Genomic DNA, 25,526 nt, shown 5'->3' on the forward strand with positions numbered 1-25,526 from the left:
GAATGCCCTTCAGTGGCTTAATAGATAAATAAACTGGTACCATGCAATACTCTGCAATACCATACAATACCATGCAATACTCTGCAATAGACTTCCAGCCAGTGGAGGTGTAGGTAGACACAATGTGCCTCCTTGCACAACCAAAATTAAGGACAACAAAAATTTAGAAACAATAAAACAGCCAGAACTGACAGAAAATTGAACTTTACAGAAGTCCCACAACCATTCATCCAGACTGGTAAGGGGGCAGAGTCAGTGGCCTGCAGAGAGAGGCTGAGGCAGGAAACAGTGGTGACTAGCAGACCTGGGCACGCAGGCTGCAGTTAGCAGACCCCGGGCTCAGGGTGGCAACAGGCAGACCCAGTGAGGCACTCAAGGCAGCTGGCTGACCTTGGTCACACATCCATGTGCAAATAAACCAGGCGAAAATGGGGAACGAGACAGACCATGCAACCCAGGGCCCCAGTGCCAGGAAATAAAGCCCAAACGCACCAATTAAAATCACTTGTGTGGGTTGAGATGCCAGGAGAGACTCCCAGACTCACAGGAGAATTTGCTGGAGAGACCCACAGAGTCCTAGAACTCACACAAGCCAACCCATATGGGAATCAGCACCAGAAGGACCCTGTTTGCTTGTGGGAAGCAGCAGAAGGGACTGAAATTCGAGAGAGAGCAGAGCAAGGGCTATTGTTCCTTCTCTGACCCCGCCCCCACATACAGCATCACAACCCAGCAACTGGGTTGCCCTGACCTGGTGAATACCTAAGGCTCTACTCCTCATAGGTAACAGGCGCAACCAGACCAAAAAAAAAAAAAAAATGGCTCAAATGGAAGAACAGATCAAAGTCCCAGAGCAAGTATAACTAAGCAAACAAGAGATAGCCCACCTATCACATGCACAGTTCAAACCACTTGTGATCAGGATTCTCACAGAACTGGTTGATTTTGGTTGTAAATTAGATGAAAAAATGAAGGCTACACTAAGTGAAATGAAGGAAAATGTACAGGGAACCAATAGTGATGGGATGGAAACTGGGACTCAGATCAATGGAGTGGACCACAAAGAAGAAACAAACAACCAAACAGAAAAAAATGAAGAAAGAAGAATTCAAAAAAATGAGGAGAGGCTTAGGAACCTCCAGGACATCTTTAAACACTCCAACATCCAAATGATAAGGGTACCAGAGGGGGAAGAGGAACAGCCACCAGTGGAAAACTTATTTGAACAAATAATAAAGGAGAACTTCTTCAATCTGGCAAAGGAAATAGACTTCCAGGAAGTCCAGGAAGCTCAGAGAGTTTCAAAGAAGTTGGACCCAAGGAGGAACACACCAAGGCACATCATCATTATATTAGCCAGGATTAAAATGAAGGAGAGAATTCAAGAAGCAGGAAGAGATAAGGGGAAAGTTACCTACAAAGGATTTCCCCTGACTGTCAGCTGATTTCTCAAAAGAGACTTTACAGGCAAGAAAGGAATGGAAAGTATTCCAAGTAAGGAAAGGCAAGGATCTACACCCAAGATTGCTCTATCCAGCAAAGCTTTTATTTAGAATGGAAGGGCAGATAAAGTGCTTCTCAGATAACATCAAGTTCAAGGAGTTCATCATCACCAAGCCCTTATTATATGAAATGTTAAAGGAAGATAAAAAAGATGAACAGTGAAAGGACAGCAAACTCACAGTTATTAACAACCACACCTAAAACAAAAGCAAACTAAGCAAACAACTAGAACAGGAACAGAACCACAGAAATGGAGATCACATGGAGGGTTAGCAACAGGGGAATGGGAGGAGGAGAGAGGGGGAAAAGACACAGAGAATAAGTAGCATAGACGGTAGGTAGAAAATAGACAGGGGAGAGTAAGAATAGTATGGGAAACATAGAAGGTAGAAACATGTCACGTCCTCATGACACAAGGACGTGAAGTAAAGGAGGGGAATGTAAGTGAGAGGGGGTGTGCAGAGTGGAGGGGAATTAAGGGGGAGAAATGGGACAACTATAATAGCATAATCAATAAAATATATTTTTAAAAGTACTCTAAAACAATAAAAATAATAAATTATTAACACACATACTTTGGATTGATCTCAGGGAAATTATGCTGAGTGAAAAAAGCCAACCTGCAAAGGTTATATAATCCCTGATTCCTATTATGTACCATTCTTGAATTGATAAAATGATAAAGATATAGGACAGATTAGTGATAACCAGGGGTTAGAGACGGAGGATGGAGGTAGGGAGGAAGCTAGATGGCTGTGAGTAGCATAAAGAATTGTTACGATCCAACTACTGTGTACTTGACTCTGGTGGTGGTCACGCAAATCCACATATGTGATAAAATTACATGAAACAAAATACACAGCCACAGACATAATTGCATGCTTTTTAAACTGGTGAAATCATACCAGGGTTGATATATTGTCCTAACATCAACTTCCTAGTTGTGATATTTTATTATTGCTAAGCAAGATGTTACCATTGGGGAAAATTGGTTAAAGGATACACAGCATCCCTAATGTATTGTATTTTACAGCTGTACATAAGTCGATGATTATTTGAAATTTAAAAAAAAGTTGTTTAATGGTAAGGGATTTCAGAAAAGATGTTATGTTCACTTGAGGGAGTCAAGGAAGGCTTCATGGTGGACGCATCATTTAAAATACAATAGATTTTGATGTAGTAATTACTCTATGGTTAGTAAGGTTGTCTTTAAAAGTTGAAATGAAAAATTATAATGACAGAGAAAAACTTGACAATATGTTTTGGAATTATCCTAATAATTTTTTTTTAGAATCAGAATTAAACAAGAAAACAGCCCATTCTCTGCATCTAATTATTTCTGCATTCCAAAAATATTTATTCATCCTACTATGATCAAGTACCAATTATTCAAAACAAGACCGTAGTTTCATTACAAGAACAATTACAATAACACCATTTCTTGAGCACCTACTATATTCCAAAGTCAACCATTCGATGTAAAATGCTGAGTGTTTGGATAAGTAGTTTAAGTCACACAGTGTAAAATCTGACATAACTGCTTAAAATCAATGTATAAAAAATGATAATGCTATGTTTTCTAAATAACACAAAAATAAAAGAGCAGTTCAACAACATTTATTGAAAGACTGTTGAAAGTACAGAGCACTTCACTAGGCCACGTGGGAAGAGAGATAGAAGAGAAATCACCAGCCGTTTTGTGCAATTAGTAAATATTATTTTGATCATGACAACTTTCTCCAATTAATAGGTTAAAACATACATTTCCAAGTTATCATTTAAAAAATATACTATATTACTACCTATTACTCTATGCACATTGTTTGAAATATTGCTTATATTTTCACAGTAACTCAACCTGTGTTTCTCATATCCTTTGAAAATATAAAAATATTTCTCTAAGAAATATAATGCCATTGTGAAATCAAACTTCTAAAATTGATCAATTTAAATTTCCTCAAGTTAGTTTGCAGAGGAAATTCTTCGCGTCACTGTCAATTTTATTTTAGCTTGGAAAATCACCTCTAGAAATTGTAAAATAGTAACCATGATTCCATTATACATGGATTTATTTTTAAATGCGTTTCCATAAATTATATTCTTTGGGTTTTACAAGACTCTCACACAGAATTTCTGCTGGTTTTCATGATTACTTAAAGCTAGTGGACACCACGCTTCCCTAAATCTTTCGGCAGCCCGCGGGTGCCACCTACAGGCCAGACTTCAGAATATACTGAAATAAGGAGAATCGATTTCTTAATGGAACACTGAGAGTAATTTAGTTTAAAATATACTTAAATCTTAGTTTAAAATGTACCACTTCCCTCGGTTTTCTTACTTCTCAACATATTTTATTACGTGAAACAAAAATAGTTTCTGTAAAATATTTAGCACTATCAATTCATGTCAGTTTTCATATTTTAGTCAAATGCTTAAACGTTATCAGCTCACCATCCCAATGTTATTTGGGTCAATTAAGGTCAAATATTCTTGATAAGGTTAATTTCATACTGGATGCGGTACAACACAGAGCTATGTAAGCAGCTGTGTACAACGAGGGGCGTAATGAAAGATCCAGCGAACTCTCACCATTGACATGACGTTTACCTTGGCACCAGCCCCAACCTCCTAAGGGCCTAGACCACTTGAATGTTGTGTCTCTAACAGTTCAACAGTAACTCACCAAGACTGAAGTTATGATAACTAGGTGTTTATTTTTCCACTTTGTATCCAGGCAGTTAGCAATTCAATGTCATTCGAGATGCAGAGTCAGCTTCCAGAATACCTTCCCTATATCGTCCCATCTGAACCCAGATAAGCCCATGGTGCAAGCATGGAATGGAAACACAGTAGTGGGGAAGACGGTCTGCAATTATTTCAAAGTGTTGGAAATGAAGCTCCAGAAATAAATGTGGGGAAGAGCTCTAGCTTAATTTCGTGACCATAACTACATACTAACATCTGGACTTTATTCCCATTCAAGACCTTGCAGGGTGGGAAGGCTTCAAATACAAATACACAAGCACTTGGTGATAATCCCAGTTCATTGACTGTTTTGAACTAACTGATTCTCTCTTCATTCCTTCCCATTCAACTACACAAAAATCTTACCACATATGTTATGCTGGTCATTCTTAAATACATTTTTATTTTAGCCTCAGATTTTTAAAGAATTTGCAATGAATAAATTAGTGATATTTCCCCATCTTTTTCTGCTTCATGGACTATCATAAAACATCAAGAAAATGAGAGGTTTATCATTTTTATTATATATTAACATCCTCAGCAGTGCAATGTTAAATAAATATTACTTGCTTTATATATAGTTTGTATAATTATTCTTGGTCACAAGGAAACAGAATATTCCCCACATTTATATCTGTGGTTGTTTGACTGAAATGGGAGGAAAAGCTACAACTTGTTTCTGTCCGTAGTTCCCATTCTTTGTTCATCATGAAGTGTTCAGAATTCTGTCCCTGATTGACCTTTCAAAATGAATATGATAATTTTTCTTATTCTCTTCAGAAAAAAAATATTTTTCTGTAAATAAAAATGTGGTAGTGGGGGTTTTTTTGTATTTTCTTTTATTCTTTGTCCTGCCTTCAAGGTGGAATTTTAATAAGACAGAAGCTGGGGAAATGAAGAAAGAAACCACTTCAAATTATATCTATGCATGAGAAACTTATATCAACAAGGCATAAGTGACAGAAAACTTCTAGTAAATAAATGAATGCAAGTTGAGACAGTCCATCTGGAAGAAGCAGGAGGCTTACATGTGGAGCAGAGCTAGGAAGGAAATTATGCATCAAGCAGACAATTTCATTTTTTTGTCAGATTGAGGTGACCTACTGGCTGCTTCTGCAATTCTGCATCTCTAATAATGACCTATAAACAAAAATACATTCTCCTCTACTAGGTTGTTTTCTCTTAGACACCAGTTTTGGAAGCGATCCAGTCCCGTAAGGCAGTCACTCTAGTGTAAACACCAGGCTTATTGGGTTGCCCACATTCATCTCCCCAGCTCACTATTCCAGCAAGGTACCAAATATCTCTAGCATCTGGACTAACCAGTGGTCCTCCAGAGTCACCCTAAAGGAGAAGAAAGAGATTAGTAATTAATAATTTATTCATTACAGAGATATTTGCTATTTTTATTTTCACTTGAGTTTAATAAAAGAGTGGGTTTTCACAAGTTTTCACTGTGTGCAAATGCACAAGTGATACCCTCTAAGTCATAAATCACATAAAGGAGGAGCTTCACCACCTGGAGAATTGTCTTAGCCTCATGGCTCAATATGCTGAGATTAAAGGCTCAATCTCTTGGGAGAACAGTATTTTTAATCTGTCTAGTACATCTGACAAAGTACTTACCATACTGGTTGCCTCTTTATCAAGGTCATGTAGCTCCCAAAAGAAGGGTGATGAGTCTGTTACTGATAAGGAGCAGGAACATGAGAGTCAAATGTGTGGGTTTATATCTCAAGTCTGGCCCTTTCCAACTGGCTAAGATCTTTAATTTATTTATTTGAAATGCTCCTAATAATACCCACCTCTGATGATTATTTTGACGATTGTATAAATGAGTGTGTAAAGTGCCTAGCATAGATCTTGGAACAAAGCAGAACTTTGAAAACTCATATACAAAACTGTAAACTAACTGTCTCTATCTTGTGGACTCCAGAGGGCCATTTCCTTACTCAGGTCGCACAAACAAGGTGCTGGCTAATCATTCTTGAAATTCCTGGGATCTCGAGTCATTGACCACCCATCGAGTGTTCAGGTTTCTATGAAGCTCTTAATCAATTAATATATTATTTCATTAATACCTATAATTCTGGCAACAAAACCTGAGGTTGGGTTTCATTTTGTCCATTTTAGCAGTAAGGAAACTGACACTCATAAAAATTAAGTAGTTTGCCTGATGCCACATACTGGCGACAGAACTTGAATTTGAATCTAGAAGCTCATGTTTTTCCCCTCGACATTTTACTAACTTCCTTGCAAATTTTCTTTTGTCCATGTAAAAATATTAACGATACTCATAATAGCTGAATTTTAAACAATATGTTTGTAATTTTAAAACAATTACCAATAAGTGTTGACTGATGCCTTCATCTGTGGAAGGATGAGACACAGAAAGATTGGACATGTGGGGGCCTTGCCCTCAAGGGGCCTATAATCTATTTATAGAAATAGCATGTACCATATGATGCTATTAAAAAATAAACCATTTTAGCCCTGGCTGGTGTAGCTCAGTGGATTGAGTGCGGGCCTGCGAACCACACGATCGCGGTTCGATTCCCAGTCAGGGTACATGCCTAGGTTGCAGGCCAGTTCCCAGCAGGGGACTCATGAGAGGCAACCACACATTGATGTTTCTCTCCTTCTCTACTTCCCTTCCTCTCTAAAGATAAATAAATAAAATAAAGTAAAAAATAAAATAAAAAATAAACCATTTTGATCATTGGAACCAAAGTTATGTGAAGGTAGAGCAGAGTAGTAGTAGATGTTTCCTCATCTACTGAGGAAACAATAGATGTCAGAGACAATAAAGTTTAAATCTAAGAGATGAGAATGAAGAAGTCTGAGAACAAAGTAATCAAAGAAAAAGTGTGGCAGTGTATCCAACAGCATTACAAGATGAAAAATAAGGTGATGTCCAGCAAGTATCAAGTAGGGAAAGCTACAGCCTGTTCTGCCAACATCAGTGATGGATATGATGGTTTATGTGTGTTCCATGTTTCATCTCATGCAGGGAAGCCAGAATAATGGAGGAAAACTATAATCTTCAGGAGAAAAGAAAAGGCAATCAACTCAGTTATCCAGAGGCAGAAGCTTCTGGGGCTCTATCTCAACAAAATGTTTAAAAAGTACCTATGCCTAGTCCTACCCCCCGCTCATGTAAACATACATACACACACAGGCACACACCAGCCTTGCTTAATTCCTAGATCTTGGCAGTTTGCACTTTCTCCCCTGCTCAGGACGGCATCTCCATGTGCATTGTCTCAGCCCCAGCAAGCCACTGTTTCCACTCATTGTTTTTGTGCATTTTTAACATCCCCTAAATCAGCCACCAGACACCCTGGGCATTCTGCCTGCCTACACTGTTCAAGTTATTTTTCAAAGTACAATTATTTGTTGTTAATTTTCTGATTACAAAGTTGCATAGCTTTTGCAGTCTGTTGATCTGTTTCTAACACTATTTATTCCATAAATCCTATTACTTTTAGTGAATCACTTAGTGAGAAATGGAATAGGAAGTTTATTCAGGAATGCACAAAACAAGAAACTTTTGACATCAGAAGAGGCCAAACCAGGAAGCAACTTTAGAGATCAAGATATGAAGGAATCAATTGAGGTGTTAACAAAAGGAATGCAGGCAAAAGGGATAAATCTGGAAGATATGATAAAGAGGGAAGATATTCTAGGACTTGATCAAGTTCATCTGAAGAAGATAGAAAAGACCCCAATAATAAGAAACCCAATGATATGAATAAGAAGCTTGAAAATGGAAATTCTAGTTAACATTTCATGATGCCTGTTGAGTTTGTGGTCACACAAACACAAATGTTCATCTGACGTTAACAACTTAAAACATAAATGAAAATAGCTTGGGAGTAGATGGAAATATGAGACTAGGTTTGGGCAAAAGGTTAATTCTGGACATGTAGATTTGGAAGCCAGTAAAGTGACACCATGTTTAAAAATAGATGGCTTCTTTGAGAGAATACATAGAGAGCAGAGAAAAATTTCACCTGAGACCTGAGTCTTGAGGGATAGCCAGACTTAGAGAGAGGTGAGAAAGAAGAAACTAGAATTGGATGCTGTGGCAGGGGGTGGGGTAAGGGTGAGTATATTTCAGAATCATAGAACCCTATGAAGGATCGTATTCTAATAGGTGAATATCACTGAGCTGGGAAAGAGTAGGAGATCCAGGTAAAGATTTTTGCATCTGGGGTTATTGATAATTTTTGAGATATTAAAATATAGGGAGCAGGTCAAGTTCCAAAATTGTGGATGCTGGACATAAAAGAAAAAAAAATGGCTGCTAAATTTCTCCAAAGATAGAAAAGTAGGGCATTATGATTACAGGTATAAACTTGGTTCCTTGTCTTTAATTTCCCAAATCTATAAAGAACATTCACTTTTAACACCGTCATCAAAATGGCATTGTAGAATATGAGATGTATTTTCAGATGAAACTATATGATATCTGTGATTTATTTCAAAATAGATCTAGAATTTCATCATAGAGGGGTGGTTTGAGGGCAATGTGTTAGGAAACACAGATGGGCCTCATGAGTGGAATAAGATGAAATAAGATTGGCCGTGAGTGGAAAACTGTTGAAGTTAGGTGATGAGTACATGGGGTTTGCTATAATGTTGTCTACATTTACATCCATTTGTAATTTCTGTAATGAAATTTTGAAAATAAAAGACTAAAGAAGCATACAGCTGTTCCCCTGAAACTTTGAAGAAGAAGTTAGTATAAATAGAGGCTGAGGTATTTGAAGGATGATCACAAATGATAATGACAAGTGTGAAAGCACAAGATGTTTTCAATAGTTTTAGTAAAATTGGAGGCAAGTAGGATGAGGAGAATTAAGATGAGACAAAATCTAAATAATATCCTAACAATGATTATAGATCTGTTTTTATGTTTATCAAAAAGTCAAATAAAATATAGTTGAGTCTCATTATTCACAGTAGTTATGTTCTATGAAGTTGCTGCTTACACTGAATTAGTGAATAATAAATCATCACTACTCCTATAGAATTAGGTTTCCATGAACATTTGGTTAGATTTTTATCAATTGATCAATACATAACCATATCTTCTGTGTGTTTCTATTTCAAGTCACCTTTTTTAACATGTATTATTGATTCATTAACATCAAACCCATAGCCAACAGCACTGTAATTCATGCCTGAATGAAATTTTTCTAACATACATATTTTCTCCACAAGGCATGTTGCAGCCTTCTTGCACTTTGCTTCAGAACTATACATATGGTTACTATTTTAAATAACAAAATCACCAACAAAAAGCACAAAAATGTGGAAAATGTAGCATTAAATAAACCACATAAAGAGATAGGTTAATGGTATTAAAGTTAAACAAGAGGGCAACCTCACCTTTTGTGACCTGAGGTGGGCGTGGGTTCATTGGGTAACAAATTTTTTGCCACTCTGCTCACATTCATGAATGATCATGAAAGCGCCTTGAGTATTGACTTTGGCTTTTCAAACAAATCTTAGCAAGTACATAAATTTACATATAGGAAATCTGCAAATAATGAGGATCAAGTATATTTTCCAATGGATCTTTTATTAAGTTGCTTTTATTTTAGTAGGTTTATTTATAGAATCAAATTAAATTTCCTGTAAAATTTTGTGCTGGACTCAATCTACATTGTTTCATGTCTTCCTTTAGGAACAAACAGAGCCTCAGAGCAGAAAAAAGAATCACAATGTAACGAGTTTAATCTTGAGCACTTGCCAGTGGTGTGCAGAAAGGTCAACTGGGCGAAAGAGTTTAATACAACCAACTGAACAACACTAACGTGACTGGTCCAGAGGTAAAAGTTGGGGAAGGCCTATGGTGAAGTCAGCTGTGCATTAAGGGAAGTGAAGCCAATGAAGGGAAATAACAGGTGCAGTATGTGTGTGAGAGAGAGGAGAAAAATGGAAAGTTACAAAAATAAGAGTATCAAAAATTCATTATACCCACTCTTTGAATCCAGACCGCAAAGCACATTTAATAGCATGGAACTTCAGAGACCACTATGAGGGTTAGAGAGCACATTGAACATAAGGTCTGTTTAATCACAAAATAAAAATTATAAGGGTATTTAAAGACATACCCAAAGAATTAGTTATTGATCCCCTCAAGATTTGATCAGCAATGTGCATGAAGACATAGAGTTCCTAGTTGTCACATCGGGCAAAGGTACAAAGTCAACAGTGATAGCCCAGGTGACGAAAAGCAAAATCAGAATTCAAAAGGGTGTCTATTCTGTGAACCAAGATGGAATATACCTGTTCCCTTTACCCAAACTAAATCCATCTAAAAACTATAAAACTTTGCATACTAGAAATAAAACAAATGTAAAAAGTTTCTGAAAGATAGAGTGAAGAAGGCAGATAAACTAAAATGCAGGACTCAGGCAATGGCATTGAGGTGGGCTCCCTGAACCTTGGATCATTTTTTTCCCGTTTCACTTATCCTAGGCACAGAGCTAAAGAAACCAGCAACCTGGCAACCTGACAAGAGGTGAAAGTAAAAAAAACAAAAAAAACAACAAAAAAAAACTCTAAAGAAAAGCTTTCTTTCTCTAGAGATTTAAAAAAAAAAAAAAACCAGAAAGGGAGCAACCTAGGAAGACAAAATATCTCTTAGACAATATTCTCTCTACCCCAGCCAAACACAGAAAAACACTGTGGCCCCTTTCCAACCCGCATCAGTACTGGCCAAGTGGGGAGCTTAAATTCCACCCTTACCAGGCTGTCTTAAGGTTTAATCCCTCACCAGACTGGGGTTAAAGGAGGCTCAGTGGGGAGCCAGACTATCATCCATGCCAGGTGACAACAAAGGCCTCCTCTATCTCCCTTGCGGTTGACTAGCTGGGGAGCATGGACGACAGCCTAGGGGTAACGAGGCATAACTATTTTCCAGCAAAATGTCAGAGGAGACCTAGCAGACAGTCAGGGCTCTACAAGTACCAAAGAGTAATGAGGCTACTATCCCATGATGTCAGTGGAGGCCAGAAGACGAACAGGAACTGGGTCCTCCAGCCAGTGTGGGATCGGGGGAGGCCTACTGGGGAGCCTGAAATTCCACTACCACCCAGCAGTGGATGGTGTCAAGACAAAATCAGTGGGGAATGAGGCAGCTCCTCTCTCCCCTCTCCAGTGTCATATCAGAAGAGGCTTGCTAAAATAGAAGATTTAATAAGATCCAGAGTCTCATAACAATACTCAAAATGTCAGGGATGCATTTGAACATCACTCTCATACCAAGAACCAAGAAAATCTCAAATGAGAGGAGGCAATCACAAATGCCGACCCTGAGATGGCACCGATGTCAGAATTATCTGACAAAGATTTTAAAGCAGCTGTCCCAAAAATGTCTTCATAAGCAGTTACCACATGCTTGAAACAAGTTTTTTTAAATCTTCAGCAAAGAATAGCGAATATAAAAAAGGATCAAATGGAAATTTTTGAACTAAAAAATAAAATGATCAAAATAAAAACTTAGAAAACTCAGTGGAGCCTTGACCAGCATAACTCAGTGGGTTAGACACTGTCCTGCAAAGCGAAAGGTCACTGGTTTGATTCCCATTCCGGGCACCTGCCTGGGTTGCGGGCCAGGTCCCTGGTTGGGGGTGTGGGAGAAGCAACTGATAGATGTCTCTCTCACACATCGTTATTTCTTTCTCCATCTCTCTCCCTTCCCCTCTCTTTAAAAATAAATAAAATCTTTAAAAAACCCACTTGGGGGGCTTAACAGAAGAATGGAGATGACAGAATAAAAAATCAGTGAACTTGAAGATAAAATGATAAAACTACTCAACCCAAACAAGAGAGAGAAACAGAATGAAAAAATAAAAACAAAAGCAAAATAACAGATGCTCAGGGACCTCTGAGACTCTAACAAAAGAATTAACATTCTTGCCATTAGAGTCCCTGAAGAACATAGAAAAGAGAGGGTGGGGCTAATAAGTATTCAGAGAAATAATAGCTGGAAATTTCCCAAATTTGTCAAGGGGCATCAACCTGCAGGTTAAAGAGTTGATCAAACCCCACAATGGCTAACCCAGAGAAATTCATGCCAAGGTACACAGTGAAACTCCTGAAAACTAAAGACAAAAAAAAAAATCTTGAATACGGTAAGTGAAAAACAACACCTCACCTATAAGGAAAAATAATTCTAGTATCAGCAGGTTCTTCATTAGAAATCAAGAAGGCCGTGATTTATGTGCTGAAAGAAATGAGGTGTCAATCCCAAAATCTGCATCTAGCAAAATTACACTTCAGTAATTAATGGGAGGTTAAGTAGTTTATTAAGTATAGCCAAACAAAGAAAATCTAAGGGAATTTGTCACCAGCAGATCTGCACTAAAAGAATAGCTAAAGGAAGTTTCTGAAACAGAAAAGAAATGATAAAAAAAGAATCTTGAAAAACTAAGAAAAGAAGAATGAAAATATTGGTAATAAAGTTTCATTTTCTTGAGTTTTCTGTTGTTTTGGCACTTGAAGCAGAAATATTGTCAGATGTAGTTCCTAATATATGTAGGGGAAGTACTTAGTAATATTTAATATTATAAATGGGGAAGAGTTGAGAGATTTGAGGGGACATTAAGTTTAACTGTTTTACATTTCATTCAAACTAGTAGAATCTGACCACTCATAGACTGTGATAAATTATACATATGTAACTTGGAAAAACCACAAAGTGTTTTTTTACAAAGAGATGGTCTAGTCAAAAATGCAATTCTTTTTAAAAGTTACTGTATAATTCTACTTACATAACACTCAAAATTACAAAATTACTGAGATAGAGAACAGATCAGTGATTGCCAGGTGTTAGTGATGGGAGAGGAAAGTGGGTGTTTCTATACAGGGAGGTCTTTGTGGTGTTACAATAGTTCTCAAATGCAGTGGCAGTTCCACAAATCTACACATGTGACAAAATGCTGTAGAACTAGAAACACACATTGTACCAATGTCATCCCCTAGCTTTTATATTGTACTATAGTTATGTGTGAGGTAACTTTTGGGGGACATCGGGTGAAGGGTACGTGAGACTCTTCTGTACTATCTTTGCAACTTTCTGTAAATCTATTATTATTATTTAAAAATATAAGATGAACAAAAAGTTATGCATCATATTAGTAAGCAAACCACTTACCTGGCATGCATCTTTTTTTCCTTGCAAGGAGCCAGCACATAGCATTCTAGGAGTTATGGAGTTATCGTAAACTTGAGGTTCATTGCAGGTTTTAGTGTCTATAAGTTTCACCTGCACTTGCCGAAGGTGATTTTGACTGTTACCTAAGGGAACAAAATTGTCTTTATATTTGTTTATATACATATATTTTATAGACCTATAAATAATTATGAAAGCCTTTGATTAATATTGGACAAGATGCTCATATAGAAACTTTGAAAATGCATTTTTTTAGATACAGTAATATTTGGGGAAAGAATGCTTTTCTATTTTATTTTATTTTTATTTTCCTTTTTTACTTAATATTTATTGAATTTTTCCCATTACCATTTAGTCACCTTATACCCACCACCCCCAGCAATCACCACACTGTTGTCCATGTCCATGAGTCTTTTTTCCTTTTTGCTCACTCCCCCCACCTTCTAACTGCTCCCCCCACTGGCTGTCAGCCTGCTCTCCATCTATGAGCCTTATTTTTTAAATCTTCAATTCCCTAGTAAGAAGTTCAGACATGTTTACTTTTTCACACATTACCGAGCACTATCGTATGTTGGTAGTGATGCACTTGATAGGAACCTAGGGCCTGAAGGAATTTATGTACCTTCTAAATGACATAGTCCACAAGCAGGGCCTGACTTGCCCCAGATCCATATGATCAACCCACTAACATATTTTTTAACTCTTTTTTATCATTGCTCAAGTACAGTTGTCTCCATTTTTTCCCCACCACTCTGCCCTACCCCAGCCATCCCCACTTCCCCCCACTGATCCTACTTCCCTTTGGTTTTGTCCACATGTCCTATATAGATGTTCCTGAAAACCCTTCCCCCCTTTTCCCCCATTATCTCACCTCCCTTCTGGTTACTGTCAGCCACTGACATATTTTGGCATTAGGTCACCCACTGACACATTATGCCATTTAAATGCCTTAGAATACTAACTTAGATTACTATGATGTGAGTTTTTCTTCAGATTCTCACCATCATTTTGTAGTGCTCCAAACCCAGTCACAAACATCTCATCACCTGGCTGGAAATTATAAGATGCATCAGGGAGACAAACTCTATGTACCACATTTGTGTAGGGAACAGGGCTGGAAAGCTCTGCAACTGAAATATCATAGTCATGTGATGGATATTTGTATTTTTCATGGACAATTATCCTCCGGATGCCATGTTTCATTTTAGGAGGATATATTGTCACTCCAAAGGAGGCAGTCCACCTGGCTGGGTCCTTATACCTGGGGAGAAAGATACGGAGAATGAACTCCTTTTTCCCATGCTACCGATATAATGATTTCCATGATATAATTTAATTTGTCAGTATGAGTTTTCTTTTCAAAATTACAGTTTCTATGTATAGAAACAAACTTCTGCAATCTGAGAATCTGTCTCATGGGTCAGATCAGGTACAAATGACATAATGACATGTTTCTCGGTATGTACATGCTGATTTGCATGCATTCTACACCCTAAGGCCTTTTGACATTTCTGGGCATTGGTAACTCCAAGGGACATAGAAAAAGAACATCCTGTACAGAATGGGAGAACCAGATGCATTCTATGTGCACCATGTCACCTACCCTGCAAACATACACATTTCTCTGAAAACTGAAGAGGCTACACAATAATTTAACAAAGCATTACTATCCTGTATACTGTAGGTATTTTACACTGGATTGAAAGGTTTTTATTCCTTGGAATATAACTAGCCAGCTTATTCAGCTGTATAATTTGTTACTACAAGATTTCCTCACATTTAATTCTTATCATAGGGAATTTCCCCATTAGGTCAAAGCTAAAACCCACTCCATTTCTGATGGATACACAGCAGAGACACTGTGGCTCTTCTCTTCCATATCAAGCTTGAAGTCCAAAGATAATTTAAAATTTCTGCTTCCTTTGACAAATTATTGTGTATTTTTTCCCAATGGGTAATTTCCCTACATATACTTTGATGCCATTTCCATTTCCAGATTGTTAAACTTCTTACTAGGTGTATGAGTTTCCTACTTTCTTTGTGGCTATACCACAATATATTATTAAACTCATCTCTCTCAAACTTCATAAGGTACTTTCTTCTTGCCAAGCCCCAGTGCGCTCTGCTCATCCCAATCCCTCAGGAGGCTCAGGACTTACATTCTAAAGCAGTGAGCAGCGCTCACAAGCCACGTGCTGTTGATTAAAGTTGCTCCACAGCGGTGGATCCCATCCCATTGCAGGCTAGCTTGCCACGGCCATTCGCCCTCTTCCACCTGTGTCCCACCAACAATCCTGACACTCTGTTTTGTAGTTTTATTCCTTCGAGTCCCACAACCTGCCAGAGAGAGATGACATATTAGTTAGCAGTTGTTTTTAACTTTCAAATTGTGTTACTATGTTCCAAATTTCTCATGCTGTTTGATTTTTACATTTCCTTAAACTATTGTTTCATTATTTAACTTCTACTAATGTTGTAGGATTTAAATCAGTCATTACCTCCTTTAGGATGGCTTCTCTAAAAATGTCTCATAGTCAAACTGGATTAATTATGACTTTCTTTAATGCTCCCATTTAAAAAAGCAATAATACTCTATATACAGTGTATGCATATACCATATTTTGCCATGTATAATGTGTACTTTTTTGCCCAAATTTGTGAGGGAAAAATAAGGGTGCACATTATATATATGTAGTACCTGAAATACCTTGTATCTGTTCTTGTGTTTTGTAGGTATTTGTTACATAAAATTTCTTGCATCATAATATGTTCAAATGTTTTTAGCCCTAAAAGGGCTAAAAATGTGGGTGAGCATTATACATGACAAAATATGGTTCTTTCTCTGTAATATCATATATATATGTATATATATATATACATACACAGTGTGTATATATATGTGTATATATACACATACATATATATACACACACATACTAGGTCTGGAGCCAGTCTTTTAAAAATACAAGTAAGGATATTATCTGGACCTTTGGTAATTTCATCAATATATACTCCAACCTCATAACTGCATATATATATGTGTATATATATATATGTATATATATATGAAATGTTTATTACAGGGTTTCTCCACCTTGGAAGTATTAACATTTTGAAATGAATTGTTCTTAGTTGTGAGGGTGGTTGTCCTGTGTGTCATAGGATGTTTAGAAGGATCCCTGGCCTATACATAGGAGATACCACACACAATCATGATAACCGAAAATGCCACCATGGGGCATAATCTTCTGGGGGTTAAAATTGCCCTTGTTTGAGAACTATTGTTTTAAAATGATGTGTTCATGCACTAGTCCCTATATATAAAGTTCCCATTAAAGTAAGAGCTTCTTTAGGCAGGGAGTACTTCCATCTTTGATATTCCTATCACCTAACACAGAACTGGCACATAGTAAGTTTCCAATAAAACTGGTGGCAAGATCTGTGCCATTTAGGCAATGAGATTATCTTTTGGCCTCCTTAAATTTATGAATGAACCAACATTCTGAGTTTGCAAGTAGCATATTTCCTACCTTCTTTTAAAATAAATCCATTCTGCACTAGTTCTGTAACTGTCAGATGTATTCTCTAAATCCTGTGGAATGTTCTGCTGTAGGGAAAGGGAAATACTAGATCTAGAGCCAGTCTTTTAAAATACAGGTAAAGATATTAACTGGACCTTTGGTAATTTCATCATATGCTCCAACCCCATAGTTGCCTGTGACTGTCACAATATGGAATTAATAACATCAAGAAGATGTTATTTAGTGTAGAGTAACAAGTTTCTTCCTCTAGCTGAAAAATGCCAACATACAGATGACTTTTCTACAAACTTAAAAAAAAACTTTTGTGCTAGTATATTATAGACAGCTTCAATAAGAAGTATTTTTGCCTCTTCTTTAACACCTGCACACCTCACTTCCAGCACACATCTGCCACAAGCACCCCTGCATCCACTCCAAAACTCTCCCAATTTTTTTATTCTTTAGTAATAAAATGTGTCTCAGAGATAAGGTAAAGCACCATCTGTACACAGAACAATCCAACTTTGGTCCCACCCTTAACACCACATAAAGTAAGCCTAAACTACTTAGTGTCAACTTTTTATGTTCAAATCATACAATTTTAATAAATATATTAAACTTACAATTGTTCAGAAAGTTGTCTGTTTCTGTCTTGTTGATTTCTAAAATACACAGAAATGGTGAACAGGGTCAGTATATCAGAATTGCATAATACCTCTGAATAGTTCAAATACTAAAGGCTGCTTAATTCCATTTCAAGATAGCATATCTCTAGGTTGTAAAGAAAGTAACACAGTTATTTTATCATAGACATACTATGTTCATCACCTTGGGGAAAAGAGACATCTGAAGAGTGTTTCTTTTTTTAAGATTTTAGAGAGAGGGAAAGGGAGGGAGAAAGAGGGAGAAAAACATCAATGTGAGGAAAAAGCATTGGGTTCCAAACCTGCAACATAGGCCTGTGCCCTGGTGGGGAATCGAACCAACAGGCTTTCCTTTTGTGGAAAGATGGTCAACCAACTGAGCCACAGGGCTGAACTGTGTCTTAGAAACTTTAGTGTAGGTAAGAGTCACATAGGGAGCCCCTTCCTGATGTAAATTCCTATTTCTCTTCTCAGTAATTCTGACTCAGTTATTTTGAGTTAAAGCTCAGGCATGTGAGTTTTATATAAGGAAGTAAGAGTTAGGTGGACCACAGTCCCTTTGGGGAAAATAATAGTCTGAACTACTGTATTGATTGCCCAAATGTACTGATATTTTTATTGACCATTATTTCAGATTATTTTACTGAAGTCACAGGCATAGTCCCATTTGTTTAACACCCCAGTGGCATCTCCATAAATTAGTTCTCACTCCCATTTAAAACCAATGTTATTGCTTTATAAGTCTTCCTTCTGCTAAAGTTTTAGCAACACAATTTGCCTTCACATCTAGCCAATGGCTCCGTAGCTTGTTGATTCCTGAATAATCAGGCCCTAACCTATGCGAACTCTAAGCACTCAAATATCCTGACTCAGCAGATTTCCAATGACCAAAATTATTCTCTCTGAACATGGCAGAATGGGAGTTCTAAATGCAAAAATCCTAATGTTAATTTTTCTTTTAGTATTTAATAGTATTGATTTACTAGAAATATGTATTCTAGAAAGGATTCTTTCTGACTTTATTCTGGCTATTTGGGGAGAAATGGCAAAATAAAAAAATGACATTTTTTCTCAGTAAATTCTTTCTAGGGAAAATTCTGGCTTGGCATGCTGGCACCACCGAGAGGGCTGGCCTCACAGATGTGTAACCTGTGTGTCTGCACTGGATCCTGTGCTCAGCATGGTCTTGCACTTAGTTTAATGCTTCCTGTCTTGAAATTATTAATAATTCTATCTCATACTTTGTGTTTTGAAAGTCAAATCCAATAGGACAATGGAGCATGTCATGAATAGAGGACATACGTATAACATATATATCCACAGGCTACTGCTACCCATTTAAATCTCTACCAGTCACAATACCCTATGAACTCAGGATTCTGGTGAATGCACCATGTTCAACAAACTGCAAAATAAATATGTGATGTTTACCACTGAGGAAGCAGAGGGCAGTGATAGCCCCAAGAAGCCATGTTTTTTGTTTGAACCAGAACTTGCTTAAAATGTAGAAAGAAGGCAATGATATTCTAATAGACATGAACAACCAAGGGGCCCTATAATACTGTTTCTTGCTGTCATTTTTCTTGGTATTAGCCAACAGTTTCTGCTGGAAATAATAATATAGAAGGAACTTTTGGTCCATCCTCACTTACAGTGAAGGTAGAGAGCATGCTTAAAATGTTCATGTGTCAACAAAAATTTTTTTTAAGTCATGCAAGCCTTGTGTAGTGTTTTCATTGATCTGGTAAATACCAAAATACATGTATGTATGAGCTATGAAATATAGTTGTATAATTTTTGTGATTCTATGTAGAAGTTAAATGCTTTTATATTTATATTTAGAATTGACATTTCACAATATAAAGGTGGACAGTAAAACTCATGCTAGCAATTTTAATTTTTTCACTTTGAATGACATTAACAAAAATATTATTACAAATGAAGAACACTGTGAAAGAAAAAAGTCTTATATTTTATTACTTTTAACAACCATTTTTAATTGGGTCTTGAAGAGTCCAACATTTTTACTTTCACTGGGCCCCACAAATTGTGTGGCTAACCCTGACCAGTGAAGCCTCCCTTTCTAAGTAAGTAAGATAGCTGACCATCAGGTTAAGCTTTGAGTTAAGTTTACCAGATTTCTACCTGTCCCCTATTGTCTCATTTCTAGCATTGCCAATTCCCATGTTGTACCACTAAGCCACATGTGCCTAGTGAGCTCATTAAATGTGGCTTATCTAAATTGAAGTGTATTATAAATATAAAGTATACACTAGATCTCAAAGCCTCAGTACAAAAAAATATATGAAAAATAGCTCAAATAATTATTACAAGACTACTTGTTGAAATAATACTTTAGATACATTGGATTAAATACATAGAATATTTAAATGAATTTTGAATGTTTACTTTTTTTAATGGCTACTAGAAATTTTAAGATTGTACATTTGGCCTCCATATTTGTATAGACCAGCATTGTTCCTGGAATAAGATTTAGACTTCACCCGACTTCTATTTCTACTGAGTATCTCTTCTGTTTCTTACTTCATGATAATGAGGGCCTATCACTGCTTGTTTGTTCACCCCATCCCCACAAAAACAAGTAAAAAAAAACCTTCCAGAAATTTTATATTAATTGTAAAATATACCAAAAACACATAAAAATAAATCATAAGTTTTTCATTGGTTAATGTTCTATGGGAAGAAACTATAACAAAGTATATCGATGATATTTGAAGGCAATATATGGATAGCATAAAACTGTTCATACACATATCACACTCTCAGGACATAAAATATATAAAATACAATAACAAGAAAAAAAGGGGAATAGATATGCAAACTCATTTTCCCTTTGATTACTGGATTCTATAGCTAAAATATAAGGCTCGATGTAGAAAGAAACCCAAGTGGGACTTAATGACAGACTTGCATGCAAGGCATAAGTTTTGGGTAGTATTAAAAATTAAAATACTTTAAATTTTAATGAGGACCAATTTGGTGCCAAATAAATTTTTTAAATTTACTCCTTCTGCTAGGGGTAAGACCCCATAATTATAGACATCTAAAGTAGTTTTTTAAAAATCATTGCCCAAGACCAAACTTAACATGGAGCTATTGAATGTGAGAGAATTAAACTAAATAAGAAAAATAAACTTACTTTTTATTTCAACGGATTCAGGATCTAATTCAGGAGGCCCTACAGCATCATGCAGCTTTTTGTGTAGAACATATTGAACAATATTATTTATGGTTTCAGGATCCTCAGTAGAGGGAAATCTAAAAATCAGCAGCATATGAGCCAACACTCCATTTTCCTCTTTACTGTGAACCAGAAAAGAAATTGAAAAGTTGGTTTTAAAAGAAATAGTTCAGAATTAAATTTATGATAATATCACAATGTATTTTTCTTGATCATTCATTTGAAATACACACAAAAGCAAATCCATCGATATAATTATAAAGGTCTAATTTGTCTTCTTCTATATTTCTGTTGTTTACCACATATAGACCTTTCAGCTCAGCCTTCTCAACAGTAAGCTGGAATGTTCATAGTCTCTTACCACCAAATGATCCGGTTAACTATATAGCTTTTAATACATAAAATAGACACTTCTCTTGCCAACTTTTCAAAATTATCAAATGTAATGCATACTGAGTATGAAATCAACTCTGGCTTTAGCTTCCAGGCTTAATCAAAAAATTTTTCCTAAGCAATTTTCAGGTTGTCCTAAACAACTAAATCCTGAGTCTTAGAGCTTGACCAAACTGTGCTGACTTTATGTGATTGCATTTTCAAGGTAGAGTGTTAGTCAGCTTTAGTGTCATTTGAATGAGTTACTGCCTTGGCTTCAACCTTGACTGCTCTTTCTCATTCTCTCAGCTGCTCCACCACCACCTTTTTTCCATACAATCAGTTCCCAAAGAATCTTACTTGTCCTTCTGCATGGCATTGACCCTCACTCATGTAAACTGTAAACAGGAATATAAATTAGAATATTATTTTAGAAGTCATTTTTGTTTATTATAAATTTTATTATCCATCCTCTCTGATACAGTGTTTCTACTTTTAGAAATCCAGTCTTCAAACACACTCTTTTGTGTACAGGATATATGTATGCATATGTTCATAGTAAATCAGAAAAATGCTTTTTCTTTTAAATCAGAAAAATATGTAAAAACTCATGTCCATCAAAAAGTTATTGGCTAAGTCAACCCGGAAACATACTTATAGTGAAATTCTATACGATCAGCTAGAGAATAGAACAGATGTACATTGAGTCTTTGAAAAGGTGTGCAAAATAAATTGCCAAGTAGGTGAATTCTTCCTGGAAGTAGAAGTATCGGAAAGGGAGCTTTTGCTTCCTGTTTTATATAATACCATATTATTGAATTTTATATATTTTTGTATTGCTTTTGTAATCTGAAGAAACAAATAGAGCTTTAAAAAGATTATTGTTATGTATCTCATTGCCTTTCAGCAACCCTATACATCAATTATTTCTTCTTCTGTCTCAAATTATTCCTATACTGCCTGGCTTAATAAAACCCTCTCTCTGCCCCAGCCATGTAATTTATGTCCCATATTCTTATCACAATAAACCTTCTTGAAAAGATAAATTACATTCTGCCTCATATTTACTTCTTTACACTCTGCTTCCTCCCCTCCAATTCCACTGACTTTTTTCTGTACAAGAAATGACTTCCTCATTGACACCTGCAGTCAATCCATTCCAATCATATTACTTGGTCTCTCAGTAGTGTTTGCCAATGTAAACCACTCTCTTCTTGAAATTTTGTGCATCTATCATGAATTTTCTTTTTTTCCTGGTCTTTCCCTATTTGCTAGGTTCTTATTTTTCTTACATCTCTTTAAATATTGTTTGTCTTCAAGCTTTCATCAGGTTTTGTCTTTCATTACTCCTTTTCTGAGAAATTCTATAGGTATCCACACTTTCTGATACTTTGAGTTGATGATAAACAAATGCATATCTTCACCTCAGTTCCCTTTTCTTCCCCTAAGTTAGACTCCTATTTCAGGCTCATATGGTCTCCTGCTCTCTCAGCTCAACATCTTGAAAACTGACTTCAACTTTCCATTACACTTCATTTCTTCCTACTGCACTAACAGGAGAAAAAATAATGAGCAGCAAGATTAGTAAGATGAAGAAGTAAATTGGAAAGTGGTTTGGTGGATAGAATTTGTTGAACTTAGTTATTCATAATGTGCAAGGAGCCCAGGAAAGGAAAACATATGTAATAGCTTCCAGTTTCTTATTAGAATGAATGAATTTTCCTTGAGTTCAAAATGTTTCTGTGGAAATTCCATGTGGAGATATACATGGGCAGGCCTATAGTTCTAGAAGTCAGAAAAACAGTTTAGACTAGAAATATAAACTTTGATTTCAATAGCATACGAAGCCACGTGGTTGGATGAAATCCTCTTCAGAAAGTAAAAATTTAAGGAGATCCAAAAAAAGAACAATATTTTAAATACTAGGGAGTATACAATTTGCAGGAGAAAGTGGCCAAAGTGATCACCTCAAAGATATCAGCAAATAGACTAAGAAGTAACTCTTGGGGTTTTTGTCATTGAAATAATATCAGAAATAGTTCTTATCCTACTTTTGAAAAATACAAATAATTTTCATTAAGACATTATATTATTTAAGATTGTCATATAGTGTTTTGCCTAAAATGTTATGCTCTGAACTTTTATTTTATTCTTACAGTTGATGATCAGATCTGAGATCTTAAATATTTGGAGAAGAAAGGGTAGAATAGAAGAAGATAAAAAGCTGATAAGGAGAACCGAAAGGTAAAGACAAACCTTGTCTACTACACTATTTAATATTAAATCAAAGGATGTGACTTAGGTCCCTATTTGTGCTAAAGTTTCCATGAAAACAATTCTATAACATAGCCACCAATAACAGATCTGCCCCTTACAATCACCTTGCAAATGCTTTCTTTTACATTTAGAGAATGAGCAAGGCATGTTGTAACCCAAGCCTAACATAGAACAGATATGAAATGAATATCTATTAAATTGAATTATATCATATTATAACACTTATAACAATATTTATGTTAAAAGTTTTAGCTTTAAATTGTATACAGAAGTAATCATTTTAGATCTACGTACCTGAATTTGACAATGTGCAGTGTGACAAATTCTTCCCTCAGTACAGATTTATAAAATGCATTTTTCACCTGTTCCAAAAATATTCAAACTATGTCAGAGAGAACAATTTTCTGAAATTCTGCAAGCTAATTTGAAGCTTAATTTTTTAATTAAAAAAAAAACAAAACAGAATACATTGACCAACATTTCACCATGTACTAAACTTGAGGAATCTTTCTAGTATTCCACTTAGTGATTTCCACTGAACTTTGCCTTGGGAATTACAAGAGCTAGGGAACCATCGTAGTGGGGTGGGGGGAGTGACATGTGCTATGCTACACTCGGAAAGAGATAAAAGAGAATAGACTGATTTTTGAAAAGTAAGAGTAAATATTCACATCCTGAGATATAGGCAAAAGTAAACAAGGGAAAGGAAATAATTCTGCCAATTAGTTGGGTTATAAAAACGAGTGCATGAGTGTCACATAATTTCCAAACCTGGTGGAAAAACATACAAATATATCTATTTTAATATATATGATATATTATATGTGTATATATACATATATATGATATAGGATATATTTAATATATATGATATATTATATGTATATATATATACATATATATGTAGATCTTATTCAGATATAACCCTGATTTGGTGTTTATAAAAATAAACACAACCAAGATTTGACCCTCTTCTTAGCAGGATATTCAAATCCTCAAGCTCCTAGTCTACCAGGGAGTTTCCAGGAGCGTCACTGCCATTCCATTTTTACTCAGAGTGTTGGAACTGGGAGACAATTTGGAAATTATCTAGCCTTAATGTTCTAATCTTCACATAAAGAAATTTGTCCAGAGTAAGTGGTGCACCAATAACATATCACTAGCTAGTGCATAGTATTGAAACTAGGTGTCCCAACTCTTAGTTTAGGGTGCTTTCCATCACATCATACCACTAATTACCTCACAAAATATCAGGAAAAGTCTAAATTATTCTCTAAGTAATCTGACAATGAAAAGTAATCACCCAAAAGGAAAGTCCTATCTGTGCATATACTTCCTATGGATGTCAGCCTACTAATGCTAACTAAAGATTTCATTCTTTTTGAACTTCGGCCAAGATTGAGGCATAGGTAGACACACTGTGCCTCCTCACACAACCAAAATTAAGGACAACAAAAATTTAGAAACAAAAAAGTGACCAGAACTGACAGAAAATTGAACTGTACAGAAGTCTCACAATCATTCATCCAAACCAGTAAGAGGGGTGAAGTTGGTGGCCTGTGGAGAGGGGTCAAGGCAGGAAAAAGTGATGACTGGTAGAGCCTGGGCTTGGGGTGGCAACAGGCAGACCCAGTGAGGCACTCAAGGTGGCTGGCTGACCTCGGTCATACATTCAAATGCAGAAAAACCAGACAAAAATGGGCAGTGAGACAGACTGTGCAACCCAGGGCCCCAGCACCAGGAAATAAAGCCTAAAAGCACCGATTGAAATAACCTATGGGGGTTGAGGTGCTAGGAGAGACTCCTAGCCTCACAGGAGAGTTTGTTGGAGAGACTCACAGGGTCCTAGAATGTACACAAGCCCACCCACCCAGTAACCAGCACCAGAAGGGCTCAGTTTTCCTTGTGGGAAGCAGCAGAAGGGACTGAAATCCAAGAGAGGGTGGAGTAAGCACCATTGTTCCCTCTCTGACTCTACCCTTACATACAGCATCACAACCCAGCAACTGAGTTGCTCTTCCCTGGTGAACACCTAAGGCTCCACCCCTCATAGGTAACAGGCACTACCAGACCCC

At 36.4% G+C, this 25,526-nt stretch overlaps 1 protein-coding gene across 1 annotated transcript in view; it reads right to left on the reverse strand.

Moving 5' to 3' along the window:
- Window positions 1–3,165: 3,165 nt before the first annotated feature.
- LOC119052683 (transmembrane protease serine 11E-like) overlaps window positions 3,166–25,526 on the reverse strand; it is a 43,879-nt gene continuing 21,518 nt past the window's right edge. The window contains exons 4-10 of the mRNA XM_037150037.2: window positions 23,746–23,813; window positions 20,761–20,924; window positions 17,580–17,618; window positions 15,595–15,772; window positions 14,437–14,696; window positions 13,418–13,560; window positions 3,166–5,592 (exon numbers count right to left, since the gene is read on the reverse strand). Of these exons, the coding sequence (XP_037005932.2) occupies window positions 5,431–5,592; window positions 13,418–13,560; window positions 14,437–14,696; window positions 15,595–15,772; window positions 17,580–17,618; window positions 20,761–20,924; window positions 23,746–23,813 (1,014 nt within the window). The 3' untranslated portion in view covers window positions 3,166–5,430. The remainder of the gene's footprint in view (window positions 5,593–13,417; window positions 13,561–14,436; window positions 14,697–15,594; window positions 15,773–17,579; window positions 17,619–20,760; window positions 20,925–23,745; window positions 23,814–25,526) is intronic.

The sequence above is a fragment of the Artibeus jamaicensis genome, unplaced genomic scaffold (assembly GCF_021234435.1).
Source record: "Artibeus jamaicensis isolate MK-2021 breed Jamaican fruit bat unplaced genomic scaffold, CSHL_Jam_final contig_908, whole genome shotgun sequence".
NCBI lineage: Eukaryota > Metazoa > Chordata > Mammalia > Chiroptera > Phyllostomidae > Artibeus > Artibeus jamaicensis.